At 52.1% G+C, this 16170-nt stretch overlaps 7 protein-coding genes across 7 annotated transcripts; 4 read left to right on the top strand and 3 right to left on the bottom strand.

The window, feature by feature from the left end:
* Positions 1 to 137: 137 nt before the first annotated feature.
* UMAG_03642 (uncharacterized protein) lies at positions 138 to 860 on the top strand (the record flags this gene model as incomplete). Its single annotated transcript, XM_011391829.1, has 1 exon — positions 138 to 860. One exon carries the CDS (start codon positions 138 to 140, stop codon positions 858 to 860), a length of 723 nt encoding a protein of 240 aa, XP_011390131.1.
* Positions 861 to 2204: 1344 nt separating this feature from the next.
* Positions 2205 to 4379, top strand: UMAG_03641 (uncharacterized protein; the record flags this gene model as incomplete). Its single annotated transcript, XM_011391828.1, has 2 exons — positions 2205 to 4158; positions 4246 to 4379. 2 exons carry the CDS (start codon positions 2205 to 2207, stop codon positions 4377 to 4379), a joined length of 2088 nt encoding a protein of 695 aa, XP_011390130.1.
* Positions 4380 to 4425: 46 nt separating this feature from the next.
* UMAG_03640 (uncharacterized protein) lies at positions 4426 to 5395 on the bottom strand (the record flags this gene model as incomplete). The annotated part of the gene is made up of 2 exons (XM_011391827.1): positions 4426 to 4810; positions 4956 to 5395. The coding sequence occupies 2 exons, from the start codon at positions 5393 to 5395 to the stop codon at positions 4426 to 4428; spliced, it is 825 nt and encodes a 274-aa protein (XP_011390129.1).
* An 867-nt stretch (positions 5396 to 6262) lies between these two features.
* UMAG_11962 (putative C-14 sterol reductase) lies at positions 6263 to 7916 on the bottom strand (the record flags this gene model as incomplete). Its single annotated transcript, XM_011392050.1, has 2 exons — positions 6263 to 7766; positions 7903 to 7916. The coding sequence occupies 2 exons, from the start codon at positions 7914 to 7916 to the stop codon at positions 6263 to 6265; spliced, it is 1518 nt and encodes a 505-aa protein (XP_011390352.1).
* A 1161-nt stretch (positions 7917 to 9077) lies between these two features.
* Positions 9078 to 10571, top strand: UMAG_03638 (uncharacterized protein; the record flags this gene model as incomplete). The annotated part of the gene is made up of 1 exon (XM_011391826.1): positions 9078 to 10571. The coding sequence occupies one exon, from the start codon at positions 9078 to 9080 to the stop codon at positions 10569 to 10571; it is 1494 nt and encodes a 497-aa protein (XP_011390128.1).
* Positions 10572 to 11941: 1370 nt separating this feature from the next.
* On the top strand, positions 11942 to 12325 carry UMAG_11961 (uncharacterized protein; the record flags this gene model as incomplete). The annotated part of the gene is made up of 1 exon (XM_011392049.1): positions 11942 to 12325. The coding sequence occupies one exon, from the start codon at positions 11942 to 11944 to the stop codon at positions 12323 to 12325; it is 384 nt and encodes a 127-aa protein (XP_011390351.1).
* A 2446-nt stretch (positions 12326 to 14771) lies between these two features.
* UMAG_03636 (uncharacterized protein) lies at positions 14772 to 15533 on the bottom strand (the record flags this gene model as incomplete). The annotated part of the gene is made up of 1 exon (XM_011391825.1): positions 14772 to 15533. The coding sequence occupies one exon, from the start codon at positions 15531 to 15533 to the stop codon at positions 14772 to 14774; it is 762 nt and encodes a 253-aa protein (XP_011390127.1).
* Positions 15534 to 16170: the final 637 nt, after the last annotated feature.

Genomic DNA, 16170 nt, shown 5'->3' with positions numbered 1-16170 from the left:
CTATAAGACCAGACGACTTTGCGCCATTTCCTCCCCCCTTTTCTCATCCATCAGATCACTTTCTCTTGCCTTTGCCTCCAAGCTCCTCCTTTCTCTCCACGCAAGTGCCTCCTCATCCTTATCCAACCATCATCACAATGGTTCAGATCAAGAACGTTGCTTTCGTAGCCGCCATCGGTGCTGCTCACTACGCTACTGCCTCCCCGGTCGAGAGCCGCGAGGTTCTCGAAGCCCGTACTTTCGGTATCCTTCACAGGATTTTCGAGTACAAGCTCGCTCTTTGGTCCCGTATCGCTCCCTGGAAGCACTCCTCGCTTCCCTCCTTCAACTGGGGTTGCCCCGATTGGGGCATTCCTGACTGGGACGGAGGAGACAAGGCCAAGTGCAGGCACATCTGGAACTGGTGGAAGCCCTACTGCAAGCACGGTAACCCTCCCAAGCCGAACCCCGACGACAACAACAACCATCCCATCTGCAAGGGCAAGTACCAGCAAGTCTACAACAACTACCAGACTGTGGCTACCAGTGGTGTCTACCAGGGAAAGACTGTCGGTGCTGCCACCATTGACAACGATAACTACCTGACCTACATCCTCACTGACTCGCTGGACAAGTGTCTGCAGGCTTGCGAACAGACCGCCGGCTGTGCTTTCGTCAACCTGTACCAGGACAACGCCGAGAAGCCTGAAGATGTCAACGATCTGCCTCCCTCTGCCAGGTCCAAGTACATCAAGGGCAACCTCACCTGTGCTCTGTACAAGGCTTGCTCCGGCAAGAACAAGGCCATTAACTACGGTGGTCAGCAGGACCCCACCTACATCACCGACTCTTCGGCTTACTGCAAGAGCGGCAAGTGCTAAGCATCAAACCCGATCCTGTAGCCTAGTATGCACTCGCACTCTGCCCCGCAGTAGGCGATGAAAGCTTCGAGCTTGGCGCTGCGCCCCTGTCCTCAGCTTGTCACAGTTCTGTTTTTGTTCGCTGCCGCAACATCGTGTGGCCTCCCTCTTCGTGGACGATCGAAGATTGTTCGATGGCCGCTTCTGCTCTTCTGTTGTAGCATTGTTTTAGTCGCCCATTTATAACAATCCTCTCTTTTCTTTTTCTTTGATACTTTTGGATGGCTTGCTGCTCCTTGAAGTGTGTGGTCCTGCTGTCAGCCAATCCTCTCTTGTATTTGATTGCTTGTGCACCTCTACTTGACAGGTACATCTTTAAAGGCATCTGTCTGACGCACAGATCGCAACGAAATGTCGCAAGTTTTGCTCAGATGCGAGGTAGATCGTTGAGACGCTGTACGTACTCACGACTGTGGAGCAATCCTGTTGGCGTTTGAGACTGTGGATGATTCTAGCGACCCCCAGTTGAAAGGTTGAGAGGCCGCTTGTTGCTCTAATTTACAAACAGCGAACACGAACGTGGACGCGGAAGGAGTTGAAGAATACAATCCGATTGGTTGTCTAGACACCCTTTTGGTATAATGGTTAAGCTTCAAGTAGCTTCAAGTAAAGGTGACGGTAGAAAGTATGTCAATCCAATTTAACAGCGTACAAATTTTTGCCGTGTGTGTCACGTGTGTTGCACGCAGGAGTCCGAATTCCGATCTGCGGTTCGTGATTCAGTTGAAGATACAATGGTCGACCAAGACCATTTCGGCATAGTCCCTGCGCGATCAAACGGAAATTGCGTGCGATTACCCAGGGTTACTCAACCGCGATTAACCGGGGTTACTCAACTAAACGTGAGCAGAGATGAGATAGCCCTCGCCTACTCTGCAAGAGCCTACCACCGAAAGGCACACAAGCCACGTCCCGCACAGAGCGAAGACGGGAAGGAAAGAGGAGATGGATGTCCCGAGTCGCAGGACGAGCAGTTCATAAAGACATAAATATGCTCACTTTGTATGTAGTCTCGAGTCCAGAAAATCTAAGCGATCTTTTCACCATTTTCTTCCCTTCATCAAAACTGCCGAGAACCATCACGGGTTTTTCCCCCTAATTATTCTGGCAAGTGATTCGTGATTCATGATTCGTGATTTCTCCACTCGTCACTTACCTTTTTTCTTCCATGGCCCTTGCGGCTTTTGACAACTTGGTGTTAGTACCAGAAGAGCTTCATCTGATCCAAGTGCATCATTCCTGACCACCTGCGGAACCACTTCTGGTTGAAGACCGCCTGACAATCCATCTTTGGGGCATTGAGCAATGGATCGAGCCGCAGATGCTGTCGACGCAGCGCCTTGGCTCCAGCTGCTCGAGCAGTACAAGGCCGCGTCGGCTGCTCACTCCCCATCCGCCGCGTTGGTCGCAAGCGAGCTTGAAACCTATACGCATCTCGAAGCGCATTTGACGCTGTTGAGTCAGCAATTGGCCCGGGATGCATCTTTGCGACAGCCTTTTGTGGACTCGACGTCCTTTTCTTCTGTGTTAAATGCCCTCGACGCATTCTTTCCTGTATTCCAACAGATTCAGAACGATCGCCCTTGCCCCAAAGAACACAAAAAAGACGCTCTGCAGAATCATCAGCCGTCAATGCGCGCCCAGGAGCAAGATGCGGAACAAAATGCCTACCAGCGTGCGTGTCATATCGCCACAATGTTGATACGGATCAGCCGCAACGCCATGGCAGCTTGTCCTGATGCTCAGGACTTTCTATGCCATCGGTTCGACCTTGTCGCTCCTTTCTTGGAGAACATCACGCGCTTTCACACCTTGAACGATCCTGAAGCAACGCTTCTGTCTCGATCAGCGGCTCAGATGCTTTCCAACTTGATCACCGCAAATCGCAACGTTCAGCGTCAAATGTGGCCTCGCATCGTCATTTGCGAAACAAGTCAAGACAAACTGCTCCTCAAGTTGCTATCTTCGCCTGACACGGCTACACAGAGCGCTGCGCAAATTCTCCTGATCAACTTCCTGCGAACGCAAGATTGGATCGCCGATGCTGATGAGCGTTGCCATCAATTATGTACGACTCCTGCAGGTCAAGAGCTCCTCGAATCGCTGCTCGGAATCTCAGAGAGCATCATGCTACGGACTGCATCAGAAACTCAAGCCGGTTTCGATCAAGGTTACGAGTCAGGCTCAGACAATGAAGGACTCGAAGAGTCGCTTGGCTTTGTCTACACGGTCTTTGCAACGTTGTTTGAGCGAGGCTGCAGCTCTTTTCTCATTTCAGCCCTTGCGCCTGTAGCAGAGCTTTCATCGTCATCGTGCGATGCATCAGAAGCCGATCTTCCGATGATCTCGAGTTCACAACTCACGTTACTCAAACTGCTCGACAGCTGGCTCCATCTACAGCAGAAATCAGCAGTTAAGCCGCCGTCCATCTCGACAGATGGGACTGCCAGTCCATGGGTGTTTGAGCTTGTAGGCGCTCCACCGCGCAGAGGCTCTGCCGAGGATAGAGCACTAAGACTCGCTGGCCTGGCTGGGCTCATCGATGCTTTTATCTACCTTTCTCGATTTGCTCGCAGCGCAATGGCGGGTGGCATAGCCAAGGATGGCGTGTCGGCGGATCAGCAGCCGCAGGATCGGAGGCTCATCGGCGTGCACCACGGTCTGCTCTTGCTACTCCAGAGCCTCTTGTCCATCAGCATGGCTGCTGACGGATGGAGTATTGTGATGTCCTCGGTCGACGAGCCATCCAAGCCACAGACGTACAGCTTTGTTGATCTCTCGCGCGCACTGCTTTCCGACATGCGTGGCAATGACGCTTTTATTGACGAGCTGGTAGCACTTTTGGATCAGACACATCAATACGCGCCTGCACTATCGCCTTTTCGACCTCGAGACGCGACTTTTGATTCAAAGACTGGCACAGCGGCCCCTGGTGACGGAAGCCAAGATCGTCCGTTACCTCGCGGCCATGCGCTGTCATCTACCGGCCGAGCCGCGCACGAATCCAAAGGCACTCAACCTGGCTATGGCTTTGATCATCTGAAGCGCGACATTGTGCGAGTTCTCGGTTCGCTTGTCTACACGCCAAAGCAGGCCGCACAGCTAAATGCCGAGCTCTCCCATACCAGCGATGAAGGGGCTCGCACATCAGACTATGCATTGACCATGCAGCAGATTCGGCACGTCCAAGACCGCACACGCGTGAGAGGCGGACTGTTTCACGTTCTCAACATGACGGTTCTGGACGAGCGCAACCCCTGTAAGTGGACGTCAGGTCCGCGCTGCGTTTGCATCGGGTCTACAAAATTGACAACTGACCTCTACGTTTGATATTTCGTCCTCTCAGATATGCGAGAACATGCGATTTTTGCGTTGAGATACCTGCTCGCAGGCAACACGCAGTCTCAAAGCCTCGTTGGCTCTTTGCAGCCAGCGCAATCAGACGCAAACGGAGGCGGAATACAGTTGCCCATGGTTTAGATGCTAAGCAGATGTGATGCGATACAGACAGATGCTAGGCTCAGAACTAATCGGAACGGCCGACATTGCGCTCGGCGCGTGCTTGATTTGCTATCCTTTCTCGTTCCTGGCCCTTCTTGAGATGATCTTCATTGTAGAGCAGGCTTGACACATCGCCCGCCTGAACGGCAGCGATGCGTTTTTGGATGCGCTTCTGCGAGTCGGCGAGCTCCTTTTGAGCTTCGGGATCCAAGGTGGCCGAGAGCTTGGGCATGAGGAAGACCAAGCCCATGCCAACCAGACCGAGAATCATCATCGGTCCACCCATGCCGATGAGCGAGCCAATGGTTAAGGGGGCGGCTTCGGTGTAGTACTCGATTCGCTTAACCGCATGGATGATGAGCGGATGGAAGACCAGATTGGAGGATAGAATCGAGACAAGCGACGTACCACTGTAGCGGAGAACGGAAGCGTTGCATGAAGCGCCGATCCAAAAACACGAATGAGCGCCTGTCAGTCATGTGCTTGGCAATGTACATACTTTCCACTTCTGGTTGAGCTGGCAAAAGCTAGCGCTGATGATGCAAGATGACTTACGGCGTGAAGATGCGGATCTGAGGTGCTTTGCCTAGCGCCGGATCGAGAATGTCGATGCGATATTGTTCGAAAGTGTGCGTCCGTGAGACAAGCTCCAGTGTGTACGCACCTGGCTCGAGGTCGCGGAAGATGAAACTGCCATCGACGGCAACCAGTGTGGATCGGTCGCGCTGCTGGCCGAATGCTGCCAGCTTGTGCAACCCGCTGGTGTTGACAGCCGCTGCATCGACGGAAGACTCGCCGTTCCCTTCAAATGAATCGACGAATGTCTCGGGCGGAATAGCCTGAAGTAGGACTCGAGTGTTGGGACCTAGGTTGAGCAAGTGACCTAGCTCGGCATTGGGTTGGATCTGGCCGCGAAAGTCTTGACCAGCACATACTGTCAAAAGCAAAGTGGTCAGCGCCAACAAGAGGACCAATACCATACGTTGGTATACCATTGTTACGTGAGGTTATGCGACGAGTCGCAACGAGAGGATGGAGCTAACTTTTAGCCCTAATTCACGACGAGTGGATCCAAGGCAAGATCCATCAGGAAGAAGCGTTGGAATCGTGAATACGCCAGCCTTTCTTTCTCCAGTCAGCGTGAGGCCGTGCACGCTCTTGTCAGATCGGAGAAAAAATCACGAATGGGGTAAAATCGGGCTTCCAGATCGGTTTGAAGGATGCAACACGTTGGCCGCTTTGACGCGTGACAGCGTCCCGCCTGAATTGCACCTGCGCGTTAGCGACTGTGCACGTAAACACCACTCATCACTGTAACATCACAGCAGCATTCACGATTCACGATTGGCGTAGAAAGATTCTTGATTGCAACAAGGCGTTTCGGACTGCAGCTTATAGCTTTGGGTTTCTACAGCCCAGGCTTTCTTTGGAAGAGTTCAAGTTGTTGCCAGAAACTCGGCCACTAGAGATTGACCGAACCGAAGAATGTGGCAACTTTCTATGCCAAAAACGTGCAGTCGTGATACTGCTTCAAGTCTGAGCCAGCACGAACGCCTTCGATTCAATGTAGCGATGCAGCAGCACTAAACACTCAGGACTGGGATTCGTTTTTCTAGTACAATGTAGAATTAGTACAATTTGCAAAGACAGGCCTATAGGTCACGCTCAGGGCAATGATCGTCTGTAGGCCACACAGACATCCGTCGTGGCAAGAAGAACAAAGCCGTCAAAGTATCAGCGAGACGAAGCAAACGCGCGCCCCGCAGCCTTACTTGCCAAGCGGTTCTGCAGATAACGTGGGCGAAATGGATTGATTGGAACGCAAGCGCTGCAGAAGTGTCCTGAAGAAGCTAAAGCGGCGCCTAGTAGATGCCAGGAATGATGCGGCTGCGAACCAATTTGCAGTACTTGTCCCAGTCTTTTCCGTACTTTTTCTGGCACGCCTCGTCATCCCTCAGCTGTCGGTGGACAAGCAGAACGGCAAAGTAGGCGACGTAGAAGTAAGGGATGGGCGTGGCAAAGCCGCAAGGGAGCGACCAGGCCCAGGCCATAATCCAGTCGCCGAGGTAGTTGGGATGTCGCGAGCGTCCCCACCAACCCGAAGTCAGGAGCTTTCGTCCAGACGAAGTGGTCATGTACTTCAGGTTTTTGGGGTTAGTCCCGTTGCGGAACTGGTTCTTTTCCGAGTTGGCTTCACGGAAGATGTAGTATCCGACGAGGTTGACGCCGATAATGGCAGCAGTGCCGGCGATGCCGAGGCGGACGGGGCGGAAGGCGAGGTAGCGCGCCTGGAGACTGTAGACAAAGGGCACCCAGACCAAGTCGCCAACAGAGAGCATGAAACCAAAGCCATCGGTGGTGATGTCCATGGTGGAGAAGATGGACGACTCCATGAAAAGCGCATCAGCGACGTACCAGAGGTGGAAGGCGCAGACGAGCGCCATGCTATCGGTGATGCGGCCGTGCAGCTGGACATACTGGTGGCACGCACAGCTGATGTCAAGGAGAGCCCAGAGAATCAGACCGGGTCGAAGCTCGTTGAACGATTTGATGTCAAAGTTGCCGATGCGAGGGTTGAGCTCACGGCCGATGAACCAGTCGTACAGCACGTTGCCCGAGTTACCACCAAGAGCGAGCAGCTTGCCTTGGCCGAAGGAGCTAAGGTAGCAGTAGACTGCCTGAGCAAACGAGTTGAAGAGGGCGGCAGAGACGAGGCCAGGCCAGTGTTGATAGAAGATGGTGAAGCTCGCGGGACCGTTGTGGAAGATATAGGCGACCGAAGCAACGACGACAACGACAAAGGTAGCAAAGGCGTTTAGCTTGTAGTGGAGACGCTGGCCAGTGCGGAGTTCGGTGCCTTGAAAGTCTTTGCCGGGAAGCACGATCCAAGCGAGTACGGTGAAGGCATACCAGGCAGCGTAGAGAGCCCAGGCGGTAGTGTCGAAGAGGCTATCCTTGACGCCCCGAACAAAGACGGAGCGGAGCGCATCGGGGTTCTGTACGGGAAGCGTGAGATCGCAGCCGAGCTTCTCGGAGCAGCCAAAGTAGAGGTAGTAGGCGAAGAAGGGCACTGTGAGCGAGACAAAGGCGGCGCCAAAGGGGCCAGCAAACTCGTAGTGCTTGGTCTTGGGCCCGAGCTGTTCCTTGGAAAGCGACTTTTGGCTCATGACGGAAGATTTACGTCGGCGGACGGCAGGTGAAGAAGGGGCGGAAGTGGAAGAGGACGAAGTGCGCTTGGTGGGTGAGCTTCGCGACGAGGTAGAGCGAGAAGCGGGCGTGGGTGTCGCCGGTGCGGGTGAATTGCTGTCAGCGTCGGTGGGGAACGAGACTCGACCTCTCGACTTGCGCGGTGTCTGCGATTGAGCTCTAAAAATGCAGATGCGGATGTGAACAGAAGGACGGTTAGGATACGCAACAAGGGTGAAATGTGTCTGACGGCAAAATTGATGAAGAAAGGTAACCCAACAGGGTCGCTCTCCAAATGAAAGGTGATCAAACCTACCTTGTTGTGACCATTCTGACGTAGATAAACGGTGGCCAATGGCCGAGGGTGCGCCAAGTGGTACGATGTTGGCAGTAATATCTGCTTTGGGCTGCTTTGGGCTGCTCTGCTGAACGACTTTGCTGCTCGAGGCAGTCAGGAACGAATATGGGCTGACTTCTGAATGATTCGTGCGAGCCAAAAGCTTGACCGTTCCGAATTCCGGACTGCAGGCGCGAAATCGGTGAATCGGGCGGGAATCACGAATCGTGAATCGTAAATGCTATGCGAATCTTGGCGCAACCCGCTTTCCAGCAATTCGTTCCGCTGTCGACTTGTCAAGGACGATGCGAAAAAAGCGAAGAAAAGGCGTTGATGGGGGGAAAGTAGGTGGTTAGTTTCCAAAAAGATGGTGGTACTCGGTCGAGACGCAAAGCGAGCCGGATCGAGCTGGATGGGAGTGGATGGCTACGAAAGCATCCGCAAAATCAAATCTGTGAATTGCCGTCCTAGAACGTCACAGCCGAGCAAGTCACAGTCACGAGTGCACACTTACCAATCGCGAATTATTCACGACTCAAGACTGTCCAATTTTACGCACGCGGCACGCGGCACGCGAAGCAGTGGTGGCAATAATCACGAATCACGAAATCACAAATACCACACACTCTTCGAGTGCTGCTCCAGTTCTAAAGTCAACATAACTTACGTGAACCCGACGCGTTGCAGCTTCGACTCACGAATACTCCCGACTCGTGACTTGATTCCCTCTTGCGCGCTATCTGCGCAAGATTCACAGATTTTATTATTATAATATTATTCACGATTTACGAATCACATCGTGAATCTTGATTGGTGCCATTTCAGGATCGACTCATCTCTGCAGGCTTGATTCGGCTGTTCGCTACTTTTACTCCTCACATCGGCGATTCTCTGATTCCCCATCCGATTGCATCGGTTCGATCGACTTGTTCCTCCCCACATCTTGTCGTGTTCAACGTCCTCCTGTGACGGGTGATCGTACACATTGATTCCTTTCACTGTTCAAGTTGCATTAGTCGTGTCCTGGACACACCACTGGTTCCGAGTCAACCAACTTTGCTTCGTTCATTATGGTGCACAGAAGCATCCGCTGAAGTCGTCTATTGCCAGGACATTCGCCTCCTCAAACGCTCCTCCCCCTCGAACGCTATAGAATGGTCGAAGGCAATGTAGGCGACGTCAACCTCGTCGAGTGGTCGCATGAGCTCGATCGATGTCTCCTTCGCTTCGCTTTTCGTCCACTATGCGCAAGCGTTGAGAAAGAGCAAAGCGCCCACTTTCTCTACAAGCTCGCTTACTCGCCGCTCCGCAAAGAGGTTGGGCTTCTTTTGCTCGACTCTGACGCATGTACTGCATTCTACGAAGGCATCTCGCTTCGAACCCTCGAACGTCGTACCCGCATTCATCAGCCACAAGAGGATGTGGCAACCTCGACCGATGACGCGGCTCGACTCGCTCACCTCATCGACGCCATTCACCATGCACTCGATCCAACATCAGCGCTCGATACCGCGCTCAAGATCTCCATCGGTATCGAATCAAATCGTTTCTCCTCGTCTCTCTCCATCAGCGTCAAATCAAAGTCCGACGATATCCGCCGCGAGCTCAAGACGTCCTTTGATCTGGACCCGCTCGACCATGCAGCTTTGGCTACTTTGTTATCTACTCACTTTGTCCGCCCGCTTCTTGCACTTGCAGCCGTTTTATCTCACTCAGCTACACAGCACCAGCTTGACAGCATCCACCAACATGTGAACCTCGAACTGCACCCTCACCTTTTCAGCGACTCGCTTGAACTCCTGCGACGCTCAGCTTTGGCCAATGCGGGCCTCCCGATCGGTTCGCTGCAACTACTCTCGACGCACGCACACGCTCACAATGCTAAGCCAGCCATTCCAACCCCTTCGTCGTCGATGATGAACGTCTCGGCAAGCGTCGAATCCGATGACGATCGAGATACGGAAATGCTTTTTTTTGGCCCACCAGGGCTCCAGTCACCCCATCTTTGGCCTAGTAGCCGCAATGGAATGCACAAAAATCTAGACGGACAGCAGCAGCCAGCATCGCCTGGTCTCAGCCAGGAGCTGAATTCGGATGAAGGTGACCGTACTCTTACTGCGCCCCGTGCTTCTGCCTCAAGAGCTCACACGACAAATTCTGAACATGCTTTGTCTCCACCTAGACTACAGCCGCAGAGGCAATCGCCAGCGGCCGCTGTCAATGAGGACGACGATTCGGATACAAGTGAGGAGCAAGAGAGCCTACTTGTTTTTGGCGCAGTCCAGCGCGATTCGTCTTGGTCATCATCGTCATTACAACAACAACAACCAAGCCCACCGATATCCAAAGCTGAGCAGGATCAGCTCGGTACGACCCGAGGCATCTTCGACCCCAACCTCGCTGATTCACAAACAAAACCCGAGATCACTCCACCACCTGCATCACTCGCACCTTCGTGCTCACAGACTAGCCCATCCAGAAACAAAGCGCTACGCGAAGAGCAGCAGCGGCGACGCGAGCAGATCGCCAGAATTAAACGAGGTCAGGGCGATAATCACGATGGCGCATCAGCGTACCCACTTTCTTCCTTCTCGTCCCACCCCGGATCGAGACCAAGCGCGGCGACCCGCAAACGTGCTCGTTTCTAGTGTGCTTGCTTGCTTCTAAGTCCGCAGTGTATTTGTCGGCATCGAATCCCCGACTTTCATTATGAGCATCCTTGCATTGTGTTGAGTGCCTGCGCAAACCAACTGGTGAGGGTCTTTCGAGCATCCTCTGGCACACACAAGTGGCAGTTGTCAGCTGCGATGCCTTGTTAACGGGCTGTGATTCAAATTGCCTTGTGATGCTTGCCTTCTGAGTAGCCGAGACGAGCGATCGAATCACATGTGCTTGGTCACATCATGCTCTTTGACACAAACGCTGACAATTTTCCAAAACAGCGTCTCGGCCGCGTGCATGTCTTCGGGAAGATCAAGTCAAGAGCGGATAACTCACGACTGTCAAGACCGCTGTCAAGACCGCTGTTCAGCTTGGCAGCCTCTCTCAACAGAATTTTGACAATGCACATGTCATACCGTGTACTGGTTTCGTCATCGTCGATTGCTCAAGTCATGGTAGACAAGGGAGAACACAGCTGTGGTAACAGCTAAATCGGAGCGTCCTTGTTCAAGCACGACCGTGCCACTCCAAGCCAGTCACACAAGGTGATCAATGCGTGATTCACGAATGCGCGATATCTAAAACTGTACTCGTTGGTGATCTAAAACTGTATAAGCGTTCGTGATTGCCACAGTGCCATGTGGCTGTAGTTGAACAGTCACGATTCACGATTCAAAATTCACGATTACAGCCCAAGTCCAATTCACGATTGGAAGTCTAGACTCCTTTTGGTATAAGTTAGTGGTTAAGCTTTGAGTGCTGTGCCGTGTGTAAGTTGCCGTTTGCTTGAGGCTGTGTGCCACGTGCACGTGTAAGTTTGACTTTATGCATCGGTTTACCGAGAGCGAACAGGGCTTCCGCCCACATTCCACGTTTCGCTTGTCGGATGTAGTTTTTCTCTACCTTGAATAAGCTTCGATTCAGCATCGGATTGCAAGAGTCAAAGAATGGCATTTGCTGACCGAAGGCAGGCCACCGCCGTAGCATTTTCGTTCTTAGTCACCCGGCTCGCTATCAGAAGCTCGCTACTACAGATTCGGTCTAGCGCAGGAAGCGTGGCGCACCAAGAATGGGGGGAAGTAGCCCTCCACAACAGGGTTCACATGGAATGTGTGGAAAAACGACGCGATACAAAGCGCAACGAAGGATGCGGCAAATTCGGAGCATGGGTGAGCAACACGAGTTTACCTGCACAGCCGCATCCATCACCCACAGATAAATACTGTACAAGGCAGATTCGCAAGTTGTGAATTTTGCGACGTTTTCCACCCCACAAACCAGACTCGGCAAGCTTATTCGTGTTTGTCGTGCTTGTTGACGACAACCGACTTCATCAACAACCTTTCGCAACCAGCAAATGCTCTTTGGAAGCTCTCCACATCTACCGTCGTCTTTGTCTCTCCCCCTTGCGCACTCGCTGCCTTGGTCTCATTCAGCACTCATCATGACGCATGCGGACCCATGCATGGTTGGTATGGCAAATCCTGCAAGCACTTTCTGCATCCAACAGGGTGGTACGCTCGAAATCCGTAAAGATGCCGAGGGAAACCAGATCGGCTTTTGCAAACTGCCTGATGGCACCGTCGTCGAAGAGTGGGAATTCTTTCGTTCAAAGATGGAAGCCGAAGACCAAAACGATCAGGTGTCGATTCAGTTGATAGACCCCGCAAGCGAAACCAGCGTTCAACAAGCTGGTACGCTCGACGTTCGCAAAGAAGCCAAGGAGGCCAAGGAAGCGTGATCGGGCTTCGCAAGCTGCCTGATGGCACTCTCATCGGCGAATGGCAACACTTGTTTGTGTGCATACAGAAGCTAATCACTGCCAGTAAACGCTCGTGCAGCAAGGTTTCCGCGAGTAGCGGCGATGGAAGCCAACATTGTACCGCCGCGCAGCAACAAAAAAGGTCCTCTCAGTCGTGAGTGTTTCAGACGATTTTCGATTTTCGCAGCCAAATTTAGCAACACGGTGCCGTGCATTCATCTCAATCACGAATGTGAATCTCAATTCTTGATTCTGCCTAGATCTTGGTCTCGCTTTCCCTTTGATAACAAAACCGTCTGATAACGTAGAAGAACTCTTAGAAACTCATCAAAGTCAGACTGATCAAAGAAGCATTCGTGAGATTTTCACCAGAGCTCGCACAGTCTCACCCGCATTACTCATCTTAGAACATCTCGACAGCTTGCTTCGGGATGCTGTTCGATCGGTCTTGCTCGATGAAGTCGACCGCCACAAAGACGATACTGGCATCCTCATCATAGGGTCTACAAATCCCATTGAAAGATGCGACATCAGCATTACCCACTGGCCATCACGCTTCCATCTCAAATTCCACTTCATTAACCCTTCGGAGCAGGAACGACTGCTCTGCTGTCAGTTGTCGAAGCAGAAAAGTGCAAATTGCCCTAGCCATCGTGTTCACTGACGAAATGTGTCAAGCTGTAGCAACTTCAATCGAGGGCCTTACGTTTGCACACTTGAAAAATGTCTTCTTGCAGACGCTGATGATGCATCTCCATGCGAACGCCCCGTCGGATGGACAGATTTTCTCTTAGATCGAGCAATTGGGATCCTCTGAACTCAAGATTGTCGCAAACCTGGGATCATTTCACACCTACAGGATACTACAACGAATCATATAAGAAGAGGCTACCGAAGACCTTGGAAGTAGGCAAAGCGTATAAATCAAGAAGATACGCCCGACACCAGGCAGCTTCATAGACTTACCGCGGGGGATGCTGATATGTGCAAGAAATCGCTCCCGCATTCCTTGTTAACTTTAATCCAAAAAGCCGCCCAACTACAGCTCTTCGACGCCAGCCACTGGCATATACTGTATCTCCGACTTGGAAGCTGCCTTAGAAATAACCCAAACAAAACAAAAAGCTCGTGTGCATGCCTGTCAGTGGATAAGCAACCTGTCTCCGTAGAACGAATTGATATAACTTACTGTAGAGTTACAATAACGTCAGTCAAGTGGAATCCAGTCGTGTGGATAGTTATTCGTGATTGAGATTCTGAATTTAACTTATTGTTTATTTAAATATTGTCCAGGGAGGAAGAAAATCATTAAAATCGTCGAAATGCAACCACTTGGACTTGGCTGGTGTCACAATTGTATAATCTTGTACATAATATGACTTATAGATAACGATGATGGTGGATTGCAAGATAGGAGCGTAAGGGCTAGCTAGCTGATAACCAGCCTGCGAGTACGTGCACGGGCTAAGGTGAAGGTACGTTGGATGTCACGTGCGAGGTAACTCATGGCCGAGCTACTCGGATGAGTCATGGCGGATGTCACGTGCGAGGTTTCTCGTACGAGAGGACATCCAGGCGTGACAGCTGGGGACTATCTTTTTTGTATCCCGGCTAAGCGTCACTCGCTGGTTGAATGCACGATGCTTTGATTTCGGCTGAGGGCCTGTGGCGAGACCTGTCAGCCGGAAAAGGTGGGCTGGATGAGCGCAAGGGCGAGCGACATCAGGGATGGAGTACAGGGAGGGAATTTTCGAGCGCTAGGCGAGGGCCAGCCTAGCGACGATGGGAAAGATGATCGAGGAGAAGAACTCAAGTAGATACATGAAAAACACTGACATATGAAAGTGGGAGGCAAGCTTCGCTAGTCCAGACGCTCTCGCCCTGCCGCACAAGACGTATACCTGTTTGGCCTTGCCGCGGATGAAATCGAGCAATGGATTCGCGGTTATCTTGCGTCTGAATCCAGATGTAGCGAACCTACTGTTCTCAAGGGGATAGCAACTATCATTCTGATTGAAGCGCACGTGGCGGCAAGGAGAAAAGCAAACATGTTAGTAAGCCGAGACATCGCAGCTTGGTGACACCGACGGTAGTGTTCACCCAGTCAGAGCCGTGCGCTGGAGGTCTCCGTTGTGTGGTGGGGAAGGTTCGAACAAATACATTCAAGATTGCAATTGCGTACGAAAAACGAAACAGGAGAGAGCTTCAGAAGGAGTCAGAAAGAGATACTGAATCGAGTGTGCTGGTTACGCCTTGGACCTGAAGAACGGTGTTGAACGGTGCGGATCGAGCTCACTCGACTACGTTCAGACACGTTGAGCCTAGGTCCATGCTGGACCGTTATTTTTGGTCTCAAAGCGGTTTTGATCAGCCCACGGCCGATATGGAGTGCAAAAGGGCTTGTACCGACTCGACAGGAGATTTTTCATGGCGTTGACAGGGTTGGGTGCGGAATCGGAGCTAGACGACAGAATGTCCACCAAGGTTGGGCGGAGCTCGAAAAGGTCCAGACAGGGTAAGTGTGCGAATCGAGCGCACCCCAAATGCGCAGCCGAGGACACTCTTGACCCGTAATATGCTTCACTTGCGGTAGTAAGACGTCTGGCGCTTGTTTGAATCCGGTGCTTGTGCCAAGGTCGAAAAGCACGCTCAACAGAGCCTGTTCGGTCAGTGGCTTCTCGCTTGGCGGTGCCATCGAGGCGCTCTCGATCACAGGTACAGCAATGGCAAGCGCTGAACCAGCAAGGACCGTGGTGTCCTGTGGATCCCTTTGGTTCTTTGCTTTCCAGGCAACGTAGGTCATGTAGCGCGCAGCGTGCATCTCGACCTCTGTTGGCTCAAGGCTGGTGTTAGAGGAATCAGTCGATGAATCATCAACGAAGAGCCGGTCGAGATGACCTACGAATTGAGTGGCGTTATAGGCGGATCGGATTTTATCCAGGTTGCAAAGCCTGCGGTGGTAAATTTGCAGTTCATTCCATGTGTAAAGATGCTTGAGCTTGTCGACCGAGTCTTTGGACTGTTTGGTGCGAGGGGAATCAGTTGCTGGATGAAAAGGTGCATTGCTAAGAATCAACTGTTCACGACCAACTGGCGGTGGCGCTGAGGCGGCTTGAGGCCCAACAGGGGGTGTTTCACCGCGGGCGCTTCCGGTGTGGGCGCGCTTCTTGTCACGCTTCTTGGTCATAGTGCAAGGTGAGGACGATGATACGCGATTGTAATACGCAAGCGATGTGAGGTGGAGATAGGTGTAGTGGTGGTGATGATGGTGATGGTGTTGGCGGTCGAAACGCTAGACGCCAACGAGGAAAACGAGGAAAACGAGGAAAACAAACAAAGGCTCGAAAGTTGTGCCACGATCGTGGATGGCCACTCGCAAGTGTCCTTTGGCTGTCACTCGTGCTCGACCACGCTCGTAGGGTGATCTTAACGTTGGCAGTCGAAGGTGACTCAATCCAAGCTTTGGTAGCTTCGATAGGCGAAAAAGCCCAATTGTAAATCACGAAGGCGAACTTTTGCGTATGTATGCGACGCGAGATGATCCCGTGTCAACCACTAACTTAGGTAAATCACCGTCGTGGAAGAGTCATTTTTCGAGGCACGAGGTGGCGCATTTCTGAGACGATCCAATCGTGAATAATCACGATAGCTGAGCAGCATTTGTACCCTCCGTCCTCTTCCATCATGGTGCAACTAATCAGATGCCGTTATCCCCCGCATTTGGCCGGGGATGCATTCGGCTTGGGACCCTTATAATCATGGATGTCGCGCACATCCACACTTGATCGCCAGAAAGTAGAGCAGCCTAATACCAAGCTCCTTGG

The sequence above is a fragment of the Mycosarcoma maydis genome, chromosome 10, assembly GCF_000328475.2.
Source record: "Mycosarcoma maydis chromosome 10, whole genome shotgun sequence".
NCBI lineage: Eukaryota > Fungi > Basidiomycota > Ustilaginomycetes > Ustilaginales > Mycosarcoma > Mycosarcoma maydis.
This window is presented reverse-complemented; position numbering and strand designations above follow the sequence as displayed.